General features: G+C 42.1%; 1 protein-coding gene across 5 annotated transcripts in view; it reads left to right on the top strand.

Moving 5' to 3' along the window:
* The first annotated feature begins 3865 nt into the window (after nucleotides 1–3865).
* Nucleotides 3866–21635, top strand: part of LOC115619744 (E3 ubiquitin-protein ligase KCMF1) — a 51863-nt gene continuing 34093 nt past the window's right edge. For 2 of the 5 annotated variants that reach the window (XM_030512528.1, XM_030512526.1), the window contains exon 1: nucleotides 6387–7732. In XM_030512528.1, coding sequence (XP_030368388.1) covers nucleotides 7708–7732 — 25 coding nt within the window. In that variant the 5' untranslated portion in view covers nucleotides 6387–7707. Of the gene's footprint in view, nucleotides 4474–6386; nucleotides 7733–12929; nucleotides 13032–21635 lie in introns of those variants that run through there. The other 3 variants (XM_030512530.1, XM_030512529.1, XM_030512527.1) reach the window with 3 other exon arrangements.

The raw sequence follows: 21635 nt of genomic DNA, 5'->3' as shown, positions 1-21635 counted from the left end.
CACACTGCAAACCACCCGTAAGCAGCCATATATCAAGTTGAACAACTACAGAGCCAGAGGAGGCAGAAAAGCAGCAGTTAGAAAACAAAGTGTAGTGGGACGCCCTGATGTGTATCAGTGTAGAAATTTAACATTTGAGCATGTATACAATCACAGTTCCATATGTTCTTATGAAAACCAGGCTGACCCAAGCAACTGATTCATGTAAGTTTTATGCCACTATGGTGACAGCATATCTTACACCCAAGGGTGAAGCTGAACCGTACAACCAAGAAGGAGCTAGTGTTGCATGTAGTGGGGTGCCCAGCATTGGTAAAGACAATTCCAAGCAAAGTGAAGCAGACAGCACTTCTTCAAAGGGGTGAACCCTGGCAGGGACGGCACTGAAACAAGCAAAACCACTATTTCAGTGGGATTTGAGTAGCTTGCAAATGAAATATTTTAAGGAGACTAATGGACTAAGAGGCTCGCAACAGTTATACCACTTGGGAGCTCTGCCCTAGGATGTCTTTATTCAGTTTAGTATTCAAACTTGTCCTGCTTCACTCCAGACACTGAACCCTTTTACAGTAGCAGGGAGAGGAACCACATGAGACCACACAAACATCTCTTCCCTATTTCAGAAGATTTTATTACTTCCAGGCACAAGTTTTATCATATTATAATTCCATGTTGGGAAAAATCAATTAATTTTTCTGTTTCTCACTGTGGATTATAAATTGGCCCACTTCGTTATGAGATCTGGGTCTCTAATCCCTTGCCTGGCTCTGACCTTGAACAACCTTTGGTAGGTAAATTTTCATTTTGCGACTTGGCTTATCCATCAGGAAAATACTCATCCTGTATTTTTTTCCTCATGGCTTTACAGAAGTCTCACCTATGGATTATTCTGCTGCACAGGAGAGAAAGAATGAGAAACCTGATTATGGCAGGCTCTTCCCTTAGCGACAGAAGAATCTATCCACAGCGGAACTTGATGAACCTCACCAAGATCTTTCTTTCTAATTCTGCCTGTGGAATAACAGCATATGGGCTGAGAAACAATATTGTTCAAAACAAGGACAGTACATATTATTAATTATCAAGTTAATGCTAAAAAGATAAGAATATTTTCTGTTGGTGGCCATGACCTTGCAAAGGACCTTCAAATTCTGTTGTGCACCTCCTTCCACATGCAGCCGGAGTTGCCACATGCTCACCTCTGGGAGCCCGGGCATGTCACATTTGCAGTATTTGCTATATTTGAAGAGAAGATAATCAGCAAAATTCTCACTGTGTGAAGTTCTGGTGTCCTTAACATAAGAAGGACATGGAACTGTTGGGGCAAGTCCAGTGGAGGCCACAAGGATAAGGGGGCTGGAGCACCTCCTGTATGAAGACAGCCTGAGAAAGTTGGGGCTGTTCAGCCTGGAGAAGAGAAGGCTGCGTGGAGACCTCAGAGCAGCCTTCCAGTATCTGAAGGGGGTCTACAAGGACGCCAGAGAGGGACTCTTCATCAGGGACTGTAGCGGTAGAACGAGGGGTAATGGGTTTAAACTGGAACAGGGGAAGTTCAGGTTAGATATAAGGAAGAAGTTCTTTACTGTGAGGGTGGTGAGGCACTGGCACAGGTTGCCCAAAGAGATGATAAATGCCCCATCCATGGCAGTGTTCAAGGCCAGGTTGGACAGAGCCTTGGGTGACATGCTCTAGTGTGTGCCATTCCAGCCCATGGCAGGGGGGTTGGAACTAGATGATCTTAAGGTCCTTTCCAACCCAAACCATTCTATGATTCTACGATTCTATAATGAAGGTGCATTTTACATACTATTGCACAAGAAGACACATTCTAATGTGATTCCAAGAGTACCAAGGCTTTTACCTATACTGTCTTGCTGGGTATATATACTGGCCTTGGGGCAAGAGCACAGTATATAATAACAGGGTTATAGTTTTAATTTTGGACTCGAGTCTACAAAGATGGAGAAGAGGCCACAGAATTCTGCTTGGCTGCCATAGGCACCAGAGGTGTTTCAGAAAATCTGTGTGCTGAGAGGCTCACCAGCATGTGCTAGACCATGTACACTCAAGGATATCTGTGTGGATAACACTTACCAAAGGCAGGAAAGTTTATTAAACCATTTTGCAACTGAAGCGTCCAGAGATGATTAGCCCAAGGTCTTTCATGACCAAAGACTCAATATTCTGGGTCCCAGTGAAGTGCTTGGGTTGCAGTCTGTATTTTTTCAGCTTCTGTGGGAGGCTGCTTTGCCAGAAACAGGATAAAACTGATCACAGACCAAAAGGGCATCATAGTGCTTGCAACCAGGCAGTTACTTACACAGGGAACCACAGCCTCACTCAGAGAGAAGACATTGCTAGCCAGTGAGTTATCGGCTTGAAAGCTCACTTGCTCTTGTAAGGACTAAAAGGTAGCATCAGCCAAGAGCACCCAATGGTCTGTATTCTGCATCTGGGTGAGACAAATTCCACTTGCATTTAAAAACATCGGTGCCAAAATAAAGTAGTAGGACACACGTGGCCCACTGCCCCACTCTGTGCACTGTTGCTGTGAAATGCTGACAAGATAGGCACAGTTTCACCTCCAGGATTATTTTGCAGATACCACTTTTCATAGTTTGCTAGTGAGTTTTCTCACAGTTGCAGATTTCTCTTCAGTTTCTTGTTAACTGTGGTGTGGTTCTTGCAAACTTTTTGTATGGTCACTGACTCTTCCCCTTTCAGAAGCAGTGAAGCCATTGTCAAAATGGCTCCCATGAGTCAAAATGACCCTCGGTGTCTCCTACAGTTTATCCAACACTCAGGTATTGCTTGCTTCCAGTGAAAACGGCCGCAACCCACTGCATTTTTAGACAGACTTGATCCAGGTTACCCTTTCAGAAGGCACTGTGTTCATGAAAGTGCATGTGACAAAGGTAAAAATGAAAGTGAACCAGGCGGTCAGGGTATAGGGGACAGAAGTGTGCACATGCACATAATGGGGAGAAGTGGAGGCTGTGTAATATGACTGGCATGGGGGGAAAGTAGCACAAGGAATGAGGCTGGCACTTCTTTCAACAGTGATCACTCCTGCCATTCACTGCTGCTCAATGCTTAGGCCACTCTGGTGTGTGGGCTTTCATAGCCTTTGAAAGAGACTAATGAGGAGGTACTTTACCAACATGAAAGCACAAGAATTGCAGGGCTGTGGCAGACGTATGGGGGCTGTGGTGCAACGTGGTGGAGAAGACAGAGGTGTTAGACTGGCAGTGATAAAAGATGAAGGAATGTCACGCTCAGGGTAGGAGATGAAAACTTGAGAGGAAAATGAAGACAGGTGGGAGTAGCATGGACGGAGAAAGTAAGGGAGATAGTGCTACTCAGAATTAAATCTGTGGGACGGCCAGGAAGTCACAGTTGGAAAGGCAGCACAGAGTCAAGAGGCTTGATGTGTGTACCACGTACACGTGAACGAACGTAAGGGCAGGAACACAGCCATGCTGCAGGCTTTTCACTCGCCTCCAGACTAGCCTGCTTTTACGGCAGGGGAGGAAGCAACCGTGTCGGGACCGAAAGTTCTCCTCGTGTGGAGGAACCGAGACACTTGTCTGGAGCGTGGTGACACTCGACACGCGGGACCTCTTCCTCCTCACCGAGCCGGCGCCCGACCGGGGGACGCTTCCGGCAGGAGCACTCTGCAGGCCTGACAAAGGGGGGAGAAGCAGTGAGGCGGCGAGCCTTGCCTGCCCATGCACCCGCAGCGACCCGTGCCCCCGGGCTGCCGGAACGAGTAACGTTACCAGCGACTGAAAAACGGGCTTGGGGCATGCGCCCTGAGTCCTGCTACCGCTTCCCTCCTCCCATCGCCCACCCCACCCCCCGCCTTCGGCATAAAAAGCTGATCAAGGCGCATCCCCCCTGCTTCTGGCGGCTGCCCCACTGCGGCGGTGTCCGCTTACCTGGGCAGCTTCCTGCCCTGGAGCCCGCCCTACCTCTGCCAGCCCTCCCAGCGCGCCCTGACCACGGGGCCGCCCCCGGCCCGGCAGCCCGCGCGGGAAGGCCGCCGCCCCGGCGGGGTATTTCCTCTTCCTCCCGAAGCGCGGCCGGGGCGGGAGGAGGAGGAGGAGGAGGAAGGGGTCCGGAGCGCTCCAGCAGGGCGGGCAGCGCCGCCGCCGCCGCCGTCGCTGCGGCAAGCGGGCGGAGCGGGAGGCGGCGCCAGCAGCCGACGGGGCCCAGAGTCACCGTGTCACGGCGCCCGGGAAGCCGCTGCCGCCGGATCCGCCTCCCGCAGGGCGAGCGAGGGAGAGGGAGGAGGAGGCGGAGAGAGGCCGGCTCTTCGCCGCCTCTGGTATTTTTGCCTCCTTCCCGGCCGTGCCCCCGGCCCCTCTCCCCGCGCACCGGGGCTCCGTGCGTGCGGCGGCGGGGGGGCAGGCCGCGGGAGCCCCGAGTCGGGCCTGGGCCGCCGCCTCTGGACTAGGATGTCCCGACATGAAGGTGAGCGGCGCGGGCCGCCAGGCCGCGGCGGCGGGGGCGCGTCCCGGGGCCCGTCCCGGCGTTAGGGCCTGGCGCGGCGCCGTCTCGGGCGGATCATCATGGCGGCGCCGCCGCCGGGAGCGGGGCCCATGGAGCCGGCGGCGGAAGGAGGCCTCGGCGGCGGAGGGCGGCGGCCGGGCCCCGCTCTGCAGTGTCATGGGAGGGGAGGCGGCCGCTGCCGTTACGGCCCGTTTCCCCGCGCGGCCTGCGGCGGGCCCGGCCGCCTTCCTCCGCCGCGCCTCCGGGCGCGGAGCCGGGGCCTGCCGCCGCGCGGGTCTGGGAGCGGGCCGGCGGCGGGCGCGGGCAGCGAGGCGGCGGGGGCTGTTCCGCCGCTCCTCTTCCGCTCTTCCGCCTGAAGAACGGGCGGAGGGAGGTGGGGCCGGGCCGGGCGGGTGTACGGTGCGCCCTGAGGCCCGGCCGGGGTGGGCGGTGGCGCGGGGTGGCCTGCCGACGTGTCGACCGCCGCGGCGGGTCAGGCCGGGCACGGCGGTCTGGTTAGGGGGGTCGCGCCGGGAGAGCGGCCTGGCTGCCGGGGACCCTGGTGGTGCCGGGGGTCGCGCCCGGCAGGCGGGGAGTGGAGCCAGGCCCGACGCGGAGCCTGGGGAGAGGTGTGCGGGTAAGCCTGTGTGGCCCTGCCGAGGGGCAGTTGTGTGCTGGTGGCTCCGGGAGCCGCCTCCTTGCGGTCCGTTTTGTCTTCTGACAGAGGAAACCAATGCTGATGTAGTGGCATGTTTTGAGGCTTTAAGAGCGGCCATCCGGAGAAGCATGTTTTGTGTGTTTGCCGTGGTCCCGCTGTGTTTACCGCCGTGGGTGAGTTCAGCGGGTAGTTCAGAATTAGTCAGAAGCAGCAGGATGGAGAGGGAGCTGGAAGCTGAGAGAAGAATTCCTACAGAAGGAAATGGGCGTGTGAAAACAGGAGAGAAAGTTACATGGTTTTCCTGTCCTTTCTTGCTAGTGGGCAGGGTGCTTGGGCTAGTATTAAAACACCCTCTAAAAGCACATTTTGTTACCTGAAAGGATAACTTTCTGCCGTGTTAGGAACTTAATTTGGCACCTGTCTCCATTTTCTCTATATTACCTATTTTCTCATTTCTCTGTCCATCTTAAAATGTTTTGACAGAAATGTTACAGGAGAATTCAACATTTATGGCTAATAATGCTGCCTTCGAGTTGGTAGCTTGGTGCTGGATAATGTATGTATGACGGATTTTCAGCTTGCTGTCAAAATATTACACAGACTTGTTGTTCGTGCAAGTATGTGTCCTGTGTCAAAGAATTGTCTTCCCTGAATTCACTAGTTTTGGGGTGGTATTTTTGGTTATTTTTTTAGTTAAAATTTAGTAGGGGTACCAAATTCTTCCTGCGTGTCTCTTGGTTTGTGTGGTTACACTCCCCTCTCCCCCCCCCCTTTTTCTAAGAGGGTGGAGATGGGTTTCTTTATGATTAAGGATGCACTTGTTAATGATAGTGTATGAAATGAGCACTGATCACAAAGTTATAGCAACGTTGTGGGATTGTGCAGTCTGTAAATCTCTCCTGTGATGCTTGTATCCGTGATACTCAAAAGTACAGTAGCCAAATACAAGCTTTTCTAGCTTGAACAGGATAAAATTACACAAGCAATATTGTGTGTTCTTTAGAGTTTTGTAGTGGTAAGTGCATGGGCTGTTAGAAAAAGTGATTATGTTTGCTAAAAAGACATTTCAGTCCTGGACCAGCGTTTTTGTTACAACAGGGAAAACGTGAAAGTAGTTTTTTTGTTTTGTGTGTTTCTGGTGGAGGCTATAACATAAATTTTTCTGTTTTGTGTTTCTGTTTGTAGCAGGGAGAATTATATATTCCCCTGCTTGGATATCTGTTGATATTTTTAGGAGTGACTGTTAACAAAACCGGGCTTAATATTCTCTGTCTGAAGCAGATTCATCAGTGTTTGTTCTTTCTGGACACGCCTTGTTAGAACAAACTGAAAAAATTGTCTTTCTTGGCTGATAAGTGAGTGTGAGTTTCAGTAATTTCGTACTGTGGATGTAGACTCTGTGTGTGTGTGCACACACGTGTGAGTGAAACACTGAGAACACTGTGAGATTAAAAATTACATCTGTTGCTGTATCCTTGTGCTATATTTTTATTAAATATAGTCTGTCTCTTAATTTCGCAGTGATTCTTCTCTTCACACTTCAGATGTTTAGTTGTAGTCAACTAAAGTTACAGTTTTAGAATAACTCACATTAATATGGGAGGTGTGGTTTTCCCACTTAATAGAAAAGAGGTTTGGATACTTAATTTTGTTAGAAATCTGGAAATCCTTAGAAATTAAATCTTTAAAAAAAAAAAAAGTAATTTTTGTTTCAGATCGGTGTGCTGTCGTTCACAGCTGACAGTTTTTGATCCAGTGTGACTAGTTTGGGAAGGGCTGTCTTGGAAGCATATGTTACAGAGGAAAAGCAAGCTTTAATCATGTTTAATAAGTGATATCTTTTCTGTGTGTTACCTTTAAAATGGTCCATTGCACGATTTATAGATTGCTCCTGACAGAATCTGGATGCTGTTCCAGTTTTAGGATGGGAAAGGATGTCTCTGAAAGGGCAAACACTGAAGAAGTTGGAATTTCAAAGTCTTGGGACTTTAAATAGGACATGAAGCATCTGATGGAGATCTAAGCTTTCTTTCCATCAGAGTTTCTTGGCTGTTTTCTTTGGTGTAATAATCCATAAACTACAATTGGTTGTTTAATATAAAAAAAAAATTATTTTGTTATTCTTCAGAAAAAGTCTGGGCACGGCTCTGGGCTCATGGTTTTCCCGGATTCAGGAAAAAAGGGGCACAACTAGAACTTGAGTTTTTGTTGCTCTTTTTTTAAATGTTCATTCCGTGTTTCAGGGATTTTGTTGGTAATGCTGTCAAGAGTAGTTGTTAGTGTTTATCCACCTCTTACTATTGCTAGTCATTATAATTTTTAAAACCATTTTTGTTGTGTAATTTTGTTCTGTGATTTGGTGTTAAGAGACTAGCTATTCTCTGCTTTTGGTTTTGTAGAATGCAACATGAGGTCATCCCCTTGTCTTGGATTTCATGTTGCTCCCGAGCGACTGGATTTCATGTTGCTCCCGAGCGATGGATTTCATGTCGCTTCATGGAGCGACACGCTGTGTTTCTCTGGGTTAGCCCCTCTGTTGAGGAGTGTGTGGTGGTGTAATGTTTGGCAGCCCACAAGGAGCAGGTAGGTAATTTTCTTTATACTCTAGAAAGTATGCCAGAAGGTATTTTGCATATTATAGATTTCCTTTCTGTGGATGTGGATCTGGCAATGATTCTCTTGCATCGCGGTAGACACCACCCAGGGCGGCTGAAAAATTGAGAATCACAACTTCCAGGAATATCATTAGAAGACCATTTTTTTCAGCTTCTTTTGTGAAACTAGGTTGCTGCAGTATTACTGGTCATACAAGGGCCTGGCTTTAGGTGCCCTACACCCAGCCGCTCCAGCAGGCTCCCATTTGTCACATTGCCTGCACCACTTGGTTCTTGGTCTTGCATGCTGTGCACTGCTTTCCCAGCCCCAGTTCCATACTTTGCTTTTCATTTTCACCAGGGGATGTACTCTTTAAGCTAAAAGAGCTAGCAGCAGTGCAGGTGGTGGTTGTTTTTGGTGGTGCCCATTCGTCAGCATTTCTTCAGAATCGGCAAAGCTCTACAGTTAATCCTAGTCCCACATGAAGTGAAGTTGTGGATGGATGGTGGTAGCAAAGCTAGGAACGGATAGTGGTGGCTGTCAGGACTGTGTGGAGTTTCCAGATGTTCTTTGCTGGCTTCAAGCTCCTTGTGTGCAAGGGAGCTGGAGTTTCTGCTCCTCTTTTGTATGGGTATGTGTAAGTGTCTTATGCCGAGATCTTTAAATCGAGTGCTGTTTGTAACAGAAGAGTAAAAAAGTGTATCTTAAGAAGAAATACACAGAACTTGGTCTTTGAAACTCAGGAAATCCTAGAGTTATGCTTGGATAGCTACCAGTCACTTGAAAACAGCTAATGTAAGAGTAATGCTAGCTCCAGTCTTCTAGCTGTACAGTGAATAGATGAGGAGTGTGGGGTGATGATGTTTCGTGTATGATCATGGTACAAAACATAAATAAGACTTTCTCCATAAGAAACTTTTTGAAAACATAAAAGCAAAAATAATTTCAGCCCCTTGTAATTATGCAATAGCTGTGTCATACTTCAGCTGCAAAAGGCTACTACAAACTTCCTTCAAGACAAATATCACTCAGCAGTTGATACGTAACTTTTAATTTTTCATGTAGGGTCAGTTATAGAATTGCCACTAAATGCACTATTAATCTATTTTGGCATGTAAAGCTCTTAATTCAGGTAACAAGGCTACATATTTTCAACACAGAATCTCAAGTATTTTGTGTGAAAGTATTGCACTTAATAATGAAAAATGCATCTCTGAGACCACTTATAATTTGGTGCCTTCTGATGAAGGCTTTGCTTACATCTTCTCCAAATAGGGAAATTTGCTATTCCACAATACAGAATTAGCACAAATTCTTTCATATGTTGCTGCTTCTTAGATCTGTTTTGTAGAAAATAAATCCAGTATAAGTTGTGTTTGTAACATAAAACAGTGAAGTGGAGGGTTTTTTTTAATTTGTGCTATTATTTGACAGAGCATTTTCTACCTGTATATGTCAAAGTATTTCATGGTGTTAGTTTTGCTGTAAGGTAGCATATTAATGCATATAGTTACAGGTGTAGTGCAGTATCTGGAAATGAGTCAATGTGATAATTTAACTAGCAACAGCTATGTTTAGGGGGCAAATGTTAATGTTAAACAGCTGCAAATATAGTTAGAAATATTGGAACATAGTTATTTGCTTCATTATTAAACCGTTGTTTGCTTTCAGTAAGAAACTGAATAATCAATAAAGAGAGTTGGACACATTAGTGATACTTTAACTGGCAAGATGCTTACTGGTTTTGAGGAGACTAGGTTTGAATTTTGAAAAAGGTTTCTGGCTCTGATGGTTTAGGAAGCATATTGTGTGTGAACCAATACGCTGTGGTCCTTGCAGAGTCTGTGAACAAGGTCCTCCAAAAGTGTTTGTAGAGGGAGACCATTTTTTTCTCTTGAGTTTGTGATAAGAAGTAATGCCATAGATCAGATATTCTTTGGGACACAGGAGAAAAATACTAGATTTAAATGATCAATATTGAAAGCTTTCTCCTTAAAATACTGGCTATCAAAACTGGGAACAGAACTGTGATACTTTAACATTATTGGGTGGGCATGAAGGAGAAGATAATGGTGAAGTAATTCTTACTTCCAAATGTTGAACTAGTAGAGAAAAAGAGGGGTTCAGGGGAAGTTTAGAGAGCCATGCAACTTGTTTGAACAGTACTGGACAAATAATTTGTGCATGTTAAACATTAAAAGCTTTCTTTTTATTTATGTTACTGATAACATTTGGGAGAAAGTTGTGGGTGTCACTTCATAGTTGCATCTTTGTTGTTTCAGTTACTGTTAAGTACAAAAACGGAAAAGTAATACAAAAAAAGTGTTACAACATTCAAGAAGCTGCTGGACACAGCAGCAGATTTGAAGAACAACATTGAGGAGTTGGGATATGCCAGGACTTGGTTGCACAGACAGCACTAATTCAGCCTCCTTTGAGTATCTGCATCGTGTAATTACACTGCTGCATATAATCTACACCATAGTACCACCTCCTCCTTTAGGGTGCACAGTAGGGTTTTGTATGTTAGACCACTCTTTCTGATGGGAGTGTACAGCAAATGAGCAGGTAGAGGCATTACGGGAAGAAAGAATGGTTGATGTGTTGACAGTGGAGTTTTATTGTGGAAAGTTGGATCAACCCTGCTGTCCTCTGCTGCAGAGTTCATATGAACTGCTAGGCAAGAATTCATTGGTGGCTGTTAGCTGCTTGTTCCTTTTACTATGAAGCCCTGATTTGGGATTTTGGGATCTGAGCATTCATGACTTCAACTCTAGTATCTGAGTGATAAGCTTTGAAAAAGCATGTAATGCTAGAAAAATGAACAATTCTGAAAAATGTCCTCAACATCTTAGATTTGGGCAGTTGGGTTCAGTGGGCTAGCAGTTTCAATCTTTACATGTCTTGTTTTCCTTCTGTTTCCAGAGAAGGAAAATAATGCTTAGAAGTGCTGTTAAGGTTAAATCATTGATACTCGTGCATTGATATAGCAGTAAAGTGCTGTAGAGAAATGCTTGCAGGGAAAAAGCAGTGAGAAAATCCATAGTCAATGCAAATTTTGGAAGTGTGTGATGAAGGCTGGGACTGACCAGTGATGATAAGCCAGAGATTTTTCTGTTTGTTTACTGAATACCATATGCTCTGGTGCACTGAGTGGGGTGGTATTTTTCTAGAAAGGAGTGTAATTGTGTTAGATTGCAGTTGGTATGGTTTCTGATCATAGATTGACACTGGGATACATATATTTTAATATGAGCAAAGTTGTAAGTTTTCATGGGTTTTATTCTTTGGCCTAAATCCTCCACATGCAGTGCATTCTTCCCTCTACAGGATTTAGAATAGATGAGTGAATTTGGTAGCTGTAGGTTTTGAAAATTTGAGTCATCATGGAGAAGAGGTATACAAGCTTAACTATAGGCAGCAAAGTTGCTCACCCATACAGAAACAGCATTATAAGGCATTGTGAGCACCTCGGGCATGTTTCTTTCAGAGAACTCTGAAAGAGTCCTTTTAGTGACTCAGGACACATGTGAGTGGGAATTACTGCATGGATGGAAATTGAAAAGGTGTTTACGTCAGAAAGGCTGGTATGGGGAGAGAATCTGAAAAGCGTCGTCTGTGTAAGTCTGTGATCTCCCTTTCCGAATACAAGAAGATATTTAATGAATTCAAGAGGGTGATTAGAACTGAAGTGCTTTTTCATACAGTATGTAATGATATTGTAGAGAATATTTTCACTGAAGGTTCTTGAGGCTACCTAGTATCAAGATTAACCAATTAAAGCTTTGGTTTTTATCTTAAACTTTATACTCCAGGTGTCTCAATTATTTCAGATTCAAAAGTGGTTGTTGAGTATCTCAAATCTTATGTCCCATTTGGTTCCTATGCCTTTCACTGAAGCATCACCTGAACATCTGTTTTGAACTTACTCCTGTGAATTTTTGAACATGTGGTCTGTACAGTTACCCACATTTTTATCTCTGAGTAGCATTATTACAATTAATTTTAACACTATGAAGTAAGGCCAATTTGAATTCAGTGTGGAGCATAGAGAGAAGATTGTTAATTTCACTGGTTTAGACTATATGTGTAAACCCCAGCTTTCAGTTTAGAACTATTTGAAAAGTTTTATTTGGCTTATTGACATTTACTAAGTTGATAAGTGAGGTCTGTACCAAATGAAAATTGCAGAGCATCATCATAGAAGTGTCGTCAGCTTTAATGTGATTATTATTACTTGTGCATTGGTCTCAGAATGGTATTTCAAAGGTTTGTGCAGGTGATGGCTTGAAGTCATTGGTTCTAGTTTGGAATTAGTTTTTAAGTATGGATAGAAGTCACTGGAGCCTTAGACATGTTTGGAAATACTTATTTTTCTTCCCTCCTTTCCTCCCACCAGGTTTTTTCTGAGAATGTAGCTTGAATGAGTCTTAGGGGTAGGGTGGATTTGCTTGATGGGATTTTTATCTTTTTTTAATGCTAAAATATTTAATTTTTTAGTCTTAGTCTATGGTTTGCCTTTGTGCAAGAATTCCTCTGTTTACTCATTTGTCACCCTGCAGTGAATTTCAAGATTCTGTTAATTCTTTTGTGATTGCTTTATATGGAGCTTCTAGGAGACTTTCTCTGAAAGTCACCCTGCTTTCAGTTGGAGGCCGGGGTAACACTTTTTTATTACAATTACGCAGGGAACCTGGACACAGGAGGCCATGACATTTCTCTCACATTTTCAAGTGGGGTAACAGGTGGAGATTTTACGTCTTGCCAGAAGGCACTCAGGAAAGTCTCCTACAGATAGGAATTAGTGGTCCTGTACTCCATTGCAGTGAGCTTTGTACATGCTTCATTCTTCCAAATTTTTAACTCATTGGGACGGTTCAGTGGCTTATACTGTTTGCAGCAATCACTTCATATAGCTTCTAGTATTTTAAACCTCTTTTAAATTTCTGTATTCACATAGAATTTCATATTTTCATTAAAGTACTATTGATCCTGTTCTACATTTGATTTGGATCATTCCACTTTCATCACTGACCATATCCAGCTAAAGAACGCTGTTAATTAAAAAAACCAAAAAACAAACCAAACAGTTTTTAAAAATGTATTGCAAAAGTAAGATGAAGCAACAGACAAAGTTTAAAACAAAAAATTGTAACTCCATTTTTTTTTTTTTTTCTTACCTCAGGTCAGATTTGGTCTTCCCCCATCACTTCTGCCACTTCCTGGTGCCAGATTCTTTTTGGGAGGCAATGTTTCTTGTCTTGACTGACAAGAGGTGCTGTCTCTGGTAGGGTAATTATCTTCTTTGCTTTCCTTCTTTTTGTCTTTGATCTCTTTATCTTTCACCCTCTTAACTTCCTTGTCATTGTTCTTCCTTCCCTTTGCTGTGCTCTCCCTCTCCAACTTTCCTTCTTAAAATGCTCTAGGGTGGGATTTTCAGAAGCATCTGTAGAAGGTATAGATCCATGTTGGGTTCAAGGGCACTAGATGTTTAATGTGTGCCTCTCTAAGCCTCTTCAAAAAGGAAAGCTCTGTTGTTTCTTGGTAGCATAACTAGCCCTCTCTTATTCCAGAAAATAGCTCTTGCTGAAAATGTTTTTTAGGCAGCAGTTTCTCTGACCTATTACAGAAATGGATTTGTGGTGGATTTTTTTTGTTATATGAGACAAGGTGACTTCAGTAGTGAAAATTTTTTACTTACTAGTCTAGGCTATGACTAATGAATTCTTTAGTTATTTGTTGAGGAGAGTCATCGTTTACAAAAATCTTCAGTAACAGTTGATTCCTATTGTAAATGGTATTTAAGGTCTGACTTCTGTTAGGTTATTGATAATAAATCAGCCAGTATTCTTGGCCAGAGGTGACTACTATTGGCCAGCTCTCTTTGACTGTATTTATCATCAAAAAAAAAAAAAAAAAAAGAGAGTTGAAGTCTTTGTATATAAACAGTGTAGAAGTTAGCATGAATTAATGTGATGGGATAAAGTAGTTTGAGAATATCGATATTCCTATTAGTATTGTAATTTTGAATCTGTTTCGAAAAAAATTCTGTGCTTCTGCAGACCAACAGAGTTGCTGTACAGATGTTTGATAGTATGGCAGGAATTTCATGGCATCTTCTGGAAGTAAAAACCTGGGTTTGTGCCTAGAACAACATTAGAAATCCTTGGAGGCTGGATGGAGGCATCCTGGAGGAGGCTGGTTGGAAAGCAGTGCCGTGAGCTGTTAAACAGGTGATATTCTCTGGATGCTTATCTCAAGCTCCAGCAGCAATAGATCATACAAGATTTTCAAGGTCAGAAGTGCATTAGGATATAGTCATATAAGGACTTCTTGTGTGATTGTCAGTAACATCTGCCTTTAATTCCAAGTAAATGATTCTGGTAAAAAACAATGTTCAGTTTTACTGGTAATATATTTTTTGCATAACTTATCAGTGTGTGTATTAGCTGTACATGCTTAGAAATCTGTGTTCACCTGGAATAAATTTGAAACTGCTGGGAGTCTGACTATACACCTTTGTTGGTTGGGCTTTCTTTTGCGATAGAATGAAATTAGCTCTGAAGAAATGCGTGGCTTGGGCACAAAGGCTTGCCTGTGCTCAGGTTACAGTCACCTCGCTTTCAGTTCAACAAAGCAAATGTTTGAATTATTGCAAGTACTTGCATACATTTTTAGTACAGGCAGTAATAATGAAATGTGCCTGAAACAAAAGGTGCTTGGTGTACATAAACACTAGTGTACATAGTATTATGTGTCTATCAGTGTGCAAGATGAGGTGTGGTTTGTCTCTGCAAGTGGAAAAATTCTGTAGTGAGAAACACCTTGTGATTCACTGGCGAAATTGGGTCTGTAAGAGCAGCTTCACCAAGAGTAATAGTGATGGAACATAGGTCACAACTGGATGGACATAGTTCTGCCACTGCGTTTTCCAGAGTTCCTTCTGATTTTGTTTCTTTACTTTCTGAAAATACATAAGGCCACTAACTTCAGCACCAAATTATTATTAGTATCGTTATTCACATTTCCAGAGCAGACTCTCTCCCTGAACCTAGCTGTGGGAAATGTAAGATTGAGAAAGAGAATTCAGGATGCCCTTGAAGAAAGACACCTAAGCTTTGCACAAATAAGCTGTAGAGAATGCAGAGCTTTCTATGTCATGAATAAATTTTTTTCAATCTAGGTGTGCATAAGATTGCTCAGATGATCTTAGTTCCATACTTATCCCCTGCTGTCATTTGTACTGTTCTGATAAGATGAAAATGTCAGTAAGTGTAGTTTGTTCTCTGATTACACAGATGGAAGTCGGTTACTTCTGCTGTAAACCACAGCCAAGGGTTTTTGTTTCTTTTTTTACTGTTTAGACTTGTATTTGTTAGTTATTTTAATTAGATACCTTACAGATTTAAGAAGATGGAGTAGAAACTCTGCAGAGTACTTTGACTCAGGAGGAGATCAGACACATTTTCAATCTCTCTCCCGTAGTTATTTTCAATTTTGTTAAGCTGCAAAGTTTTTTGGTTTGGGGGTTGTTATTTTTTCCATCCTGAATACAGAAAGGGTGTATTCTATGATTTGCAAGTATCTTCTCCTAGGTTGTTTTGGCATAAGGCCTGTGAATTGTCAGGCAGGATGACAGCATACTAGTCTTCCTTACTCTGGAAGACTTTTGTGAGGAGCTGGGAAAATAGCTTGAGATTTTGCTGTAGAGGAGTGGTTTTGTAAATGAAGATTTGTAAGTGAAGATTCCTTAGAATAATTGACTGTTACTAATCAAATTTGTAGTGGTAGAGGTTGCTGTTGATAACATCCTTGTGCTATTCCAGACTACTGCCTGAAATTTATTTAGAAGCAGAGGATCTGCAGGGTACAAATTCTCAAGTTACTGATAATGTCACATTAAAAGAATAATATAAAGGGACAGGGAGGAGGAGGGTGTTAGTAGCTTTTGGGGTTGTTTTGTAGTCTGTTATGATATTATCCAGCTCTTAACTATTAGAACCAGTTATTGGGACATCTCATTCTTGTACCTCGAAGCTCAGTTACTATTTTATTCGTGGAAGCATTAGCTTCCACGTTCAAGGAAAGTCACCAGAAAGCTGAAGGAGTGGATTGTTGAGAATTACATGCCAGAATATAGTTATCTAGCTAGGAATAAAATACTTTGGGGAGATAATTGACTGAGGACTAGCTTTGAGGAATACCATTATGTATTTTTTCAGAGCAAATATTTCGTGTCTGCAGCTGGTGAATGCTGTTTGTAGCGCTTGCAGTAAACTTGTGTTGAGCTTCTTCCAAACCTGTGTTTCCTTTCTTTTCATGTCCTTACTCACAAATGCTTTTGAAGAAAGCAGACACTTTTTTAACTTGTGTAATATGACATCGCATTGAATGTCCTTAATCTGTAAGATGACACTGTGTGCATGCTATTCCATAGTGCTAAGCATTTGGAGTTCTTGGCAGTGTATAGCAATTGTAAAAGTCTGTACTGTGGCTTCTTCCAGTTAATCCACCGCCTTAGAATTAAAGAAGACTAAAGAAGTCATGTGTAAGTAATGCATGAACAATTGTCAATCCTTTTGTTTTCCTCCTGCAACAATTGTAAGGCATCTTGTAATAGTACTCCAGAAAAATGGCTCACTATGGGCTGTTCCATAGACTCTGAGTTGCTGTATGTGGGTCTGTTAGCTGTAGTGAAAGATGTCTGCAAATCTAAAAAAAGCTTCAAAACTCTACCTGTAAAGTACAATTTTTTGTGGACAGTATCTCAGGTGCACTGTCATACCTCTTTCTTCCTGAAAAATTAATGTGGAATAGGAAGCTTTGGGAAGGTAAGAAGTGTTGTACTGCTTCTGGACTTCATTGCTCTGCCGAGAAGTGTAACAGTGAAGTAAGGTAGCTGCCAGCTGTAGCATATGTGAAGAGTCAGGAAAAAAAATAGTTAATGCTGTAGGAGCTGGTGTGTTGTAACAGTCGATAGAGAGCTCAGAAAACCTGTTAAAATAAGTTGGCTTAAAGTTGTACCAGGAATGTGGACATTCTGATCTGCTGAATGGGCTGAAGGTCTCTCTTCATCCCTGCTCCCCGGTGACACCACCTTGAAGACTGCCAAGATAAACAGATAGTTTAATGCTCATACCCAACCTCAGTTATGGCTATCTGTAGATTAGAAGGCTGTGTTATTTTTGTGGTAAAACTGGTTGCATGATTGGTATGTGTTCCCAAATCAAACTTGAGAATCCAACAGAATGCAGTGATAAGGCAATCTTAAAAAATATTTGTGTTTAAAGAACTACAAAAGAAGTAGTTCTGCTACAGAAGATGCAAGTATGAGGGCGAGTGGTTTTGCTCATAAGCATCTACAAACTTGAAATAGCTCGGGAGCTTAGTGGGTGAAAACTACCTTTCTGTGTGGAATTCAAGCAGTCCAGTGGCAAGTGGAGAGCAGAGCTTAAAAGTTAGTCTGAAAGTATAAAGAAAAAATTGCAGTTTTCAATGTTATGCACTATGCCTGTGCTTGCAGAAATGGAGGTGGAACAGTGAAAATACCTCTGGTGTCTCCATCTTTCCTAACTTCATTATCTAGGTTTTCTTCAGAAGTGTCTTTATATTACAGCTTTTTTTCCTAATAGGCAGGTCATTTAAAAACTTCTTTCCATGAAGATCTACCAGATTTGTTTGTACAGTTTACTTTTTTCCTTATCTTTAAAATACTGTCGTGTGCGTTTTGTAACTGCAGCACAGCATCTGAGCTTATAGTGAGGAGTAGTGAGACCTAGGTTTTGACACTCACTCCTCTTGTTTCTTAGATTATGAAGGGAGGTAAGTTTTATCTGTTTTGATAAAATGCTGCATTAGTAGGCATTGCTTTATTGTTGTAGTTCAGCAAATAAAGAAAAATATCTCTATAAATGGTGCTCTGCTATTTTAATTTAGGATAAATATCTTTTTTGTTTAAGCTTAATTTCAAAACTTTTAGAAATCTTCGAAAGAAGTGGGGGTTTTGCTGGTTTGGTGTTGTGTTTTAGTGTGGTGTGGTTTTTTTGGGTTTTGTTTTTGTTTGTTGTTTGGTTTTTTTTTTTCTTTTTTGTAGTTGCCATTCAATTGTTAAATTAGGTTCCTGTACTGAGTATTCCTCTGCAGCTGTAGGTTTCAGACTGTATTCATCTGGCTGATGATCATTTGTGCAAATGTGGTTTCCCAAATGTTTCCTTGATGTTAATTCTGAATGTCTTGTTCTAGAGCAAGGCTGAATGATAGAGATGAGGGGTTCCAGAAGGCTTTTGTCTAGAGGAAAGTGATAGGAATTATACCTGTCTGACTCTTTGTGGTGTAAGTCAGTGCTTGGCAATTTGCTTCATTAAATATAAGGATTTAAGAGATCCCAGTTTTGGCAGGAAAGAACAAAAATCTCATTTTTTGTTCTTTATTTTGCCTTTTAGTGTTTCTACCTGCAGCAAAACAGTTGCATTGAAACCACAGTGATATGTTTGTTCAGAGTTGTTTCACCCTCTGGTTGAAAATAGGTGGTCTAAATACTGACCTTAATGTATCTTCAGTTTCTATACAGATAAAAATAGAGGTTGTTTTTATCTTTGAAATTGTAGATGACTGCTTTCAGTTACGGGAATAAAAATGAGCTCTCCCTTCCTGTAGTTAAATTTCTTCATATGATTGTGATTTTATGGCAGAATAATAGCGAAGCTGATGAACTTCATGTTTTCTGCAGTAAATCGATCCCTTGTAACTTGGTTTGACAGGCTTACGATTTTTTTTTTTTTTTTCTCCATACTTGTCCCAAGTGTTAATTTCCCTTTTAGCATGTTGGATTAAAAATCCAATTGTCTAGTGTTTTTCCTGAGAATTGGGTTTACTTTGAGGATGGGTTTGAACAGAAATACTCTTTTAAAGCAGTTTCTCCTAAATAAAAAAAAAAAACTTGTTTAAGAGATTGAGCTAATTACAGTAAAGACTGGGTACTGAAGATTCATGAATTGTAATCTGTAAATCAGTGAGGGTTTTTAGTGTTTAGTGATAGATTGAAAACTTATTTAGGGAAATTATTTGACTCCTTATTTTCAAATTGTTGGTGTGGTTAGTAAATCATTCTGAAAAGTATAAAGGATGGACGGGACTGTCAGGGAAGTGTTCAGAAGGTAATATTCTGGTAATCCTCTGCTCTTATATATGTGTGGTATAAGAGGAAAACTAAAATAAACCTACAAGTAATAAAGCTAAATGAATCTCTTCCTTATGAGAAGAAGAAAGACATTTGGTATAGCTGTGTTTCCCATCCAGGGAATGTATGAGCAATTAGCAAAGAAGTATGTGCCATGAGGAATTGAAAAGAAGGGGAGGGAAGAGTGGAACAAACTCAAACCGGACTGAAGTAGGCATGAAACCTTTTTTTGCTTCAGGTTACTGCATTTCCCATTGCACTTTTCTGGTGTAGCTTTCACATTGTAAGCAATTGTAGTTTCTGCAGGCATGTTATCAGCTTGAGAAGCTGTTCTCTAACAGTGTGGGAGTGGAAGTGGTTGCCAAGGCCATCTGTGTTCATAGTAAGAAAAATGCCTTGGAAAGCCCAGGGTAGAACATTGCTACTACTTAAATGAATATACTGAAGGTTTTTGACCTTCTATTGCCATTTTAAAAAATAAAGTTCCTAGGCCTCTTGTGGTGTTCAGATAAATTCCTTTTATGAGATTGTGGTACCATTCAAAAAGGCGATTTTGAAGGTAGGCTGTAAGTTTGAAAGTGTTCTTGTGCTCCTTTCTGTAAGCTTAGTTGGATGATGGAGAGGAATCTAGGTATGCCTGCCTGCTGCGTATCTGACATCGCTGCTTTCTCTAGTGAAGAGGACAACCGCTTGTTCTTCTTTCCCTCCTTCTCCCAGCTGCCTTCTGGATGCGTTTCCCTGACATGAAAAGTCTGTATATTTCTAGACCACCTTGTGCAAGACACTGCTATCATGAGACATATAATCACAAGGTATTGCTGTGAGAGCTGGAACACTTGCTGCATGAAAACTTTTCTTTCACTTTTAGGTCTGTTGTAGCCTAGCCAGTGCTGTCTCTTTCCTGTATTGCTGCCTTTACTAAATCTTCCCTCTTCTCTGTGCAGCAGGGGTGAAAGACAAACATGGCAAACTTATTTGGGGAATATTTAAGAGGGTCAGGAGTGAGTCTGATAGTGGAAAAGGAAGTAAACCTGTGTATTTGGACACGAACTATGCATAGAATCATAGAATGGTTAGGTTTCAAAAGAACCTTAGGATCATCTAGTTCCAACCCCCCTGCCATGGGCAGGGATGTTAGACCAGGTTCCTCAAAGCCCCATCCAACCTGGCCTTGAACACTGCCAGGGATGGGGCATTTATCATTTCTTTGGGCAACCTGTGCCAGTGCCTCACCACCCTCACAGTAAAGAACTTCTTCCTTATGTCTAACCTGAACTTCCCCTGTTTTAGTTTGAGCCCATTACCCCTTGTCCTATTGCTACAATCCCTGATGAAGAGTCCCTCTCCAGCACCCATGCATAGGGTGTACCTAAATAGAGTATTTAATTTCTGCTAAGTTTTTTGTGAAGGTAAGATTTTACAAGGAAAACTGATGAATTTTGCCTCTGCCACGGTGTGTTGAGTGTTGGAAGTTTTACCTGCCTGAAACAGTGGCTCATTGAAAAAGGAGTCGGAACTATCAATAAAGTCTTCAAGCACTCTAACTTCCCTGCATAGTTGAAGCATACTGCTCAGTTCTCTCCCATGCCTGATTGGGCTTGTCTTGTTCTCCTTGTTTGTTTTTCCCTTTTTTTGTCTTTGTTTTCTTAAATAATACTCTAATCCAAAATACGTAAAGGTTTACTTTCTGAGAAGACTATCTCTTAATTCTTCCAGGGCTCAATGGAAAAGTACCGGTTATTCTGATTTTCCTTTTAGGGTTTTCTCAGTGTTTCTTCATGTTTCTTACACTTATAAAACTCATTTGTGTGATACTTTTCCCCCCCAACCCAATCTTATAAAACTCATTTGTGTGTGATGCTCTTCCCCCCAGTGCAATTCTTTCAGTTGGTGGTTATCTGATATTTCTTTCTCTTTAGTCCTGAAAGAAACACGGTAACCTGGCGGTGTCCTATTAAATGAGAAACTTTGCCATTGATTTTACTAGATACAGGATTTAGCGCAGTGCTTTTACTGTTACTGTCACTGGCACTGTTTACAGCTTCCTCAGTTTAAGTATTTTTCTGTTAATAGAATTCACATGCTGTTTGCCATTTTCCAGATTAACAGTTGTTAAATAAGATCATGTCTGGTGCCAGGTCCCTTCGCTGCCACATTACATACTTTCTGTGCTCTGATAAATGTGTTGCAATTTGTTTAACAGGTTTACAGTACTTTAACAGGCTTTCATGTTGTGGTGGTTTTGATGGTCAATTTGCAGAAGTAATAAAACAGAAGATAGAAGGCATAGCAAATATTATTCTAGGAAGTTTCAAACATAATAGCTATCCTCCAGTAAAAGTGGATTCCACATTTGTATTTTGCTAAACAAAATTCCTTAGATAAAAACAGGGTAGATCCACATAAAAATGTTTTGAGAATTGGTTTTCTGCAGCTGCATTCTTATCTTATCTGAAAGACTTCCCCATGAACTTGTAAAATCCTTTTTTCAGTCATGCTTGCTTTCTATATTTTGGCACAGGGATGTGGGTTACTTTGTTTTCCTGTCTTTTCAGTGTAGACAAATTTGTTCTCTATTATGGAGGGTGGGAAAGTATTCTGCCTAGCTTGACAGGAAAGTAGGTTTTTGCATTATAGGCTGTATACTGGTTCTCAGTAAACTGATGTCTAGGTAGTAAGTCCAGAGTTTTCAGCAGCTTCTGGAGCCATTTC

The sequence above is a fragment of the Strigops habroptila genome, chromosome Z (genome assembly GCF_004027225.2).
Source record: "Strigops habroptila isolate Jane chromosome Z, bStrHab1.2.pri, whole genome shotgun sequence".
Classification (NCBI taxonomy): Eukaryota; Metazoa; Chordata; class Aves; order Psittaciformes; family Psittacidae; genus Strigops; species Strigops habroptila.
Note: the sequence above shows the minus strand (reverse complement) of the source record. Positions and strands in the feature narration are given on the sequence as shown.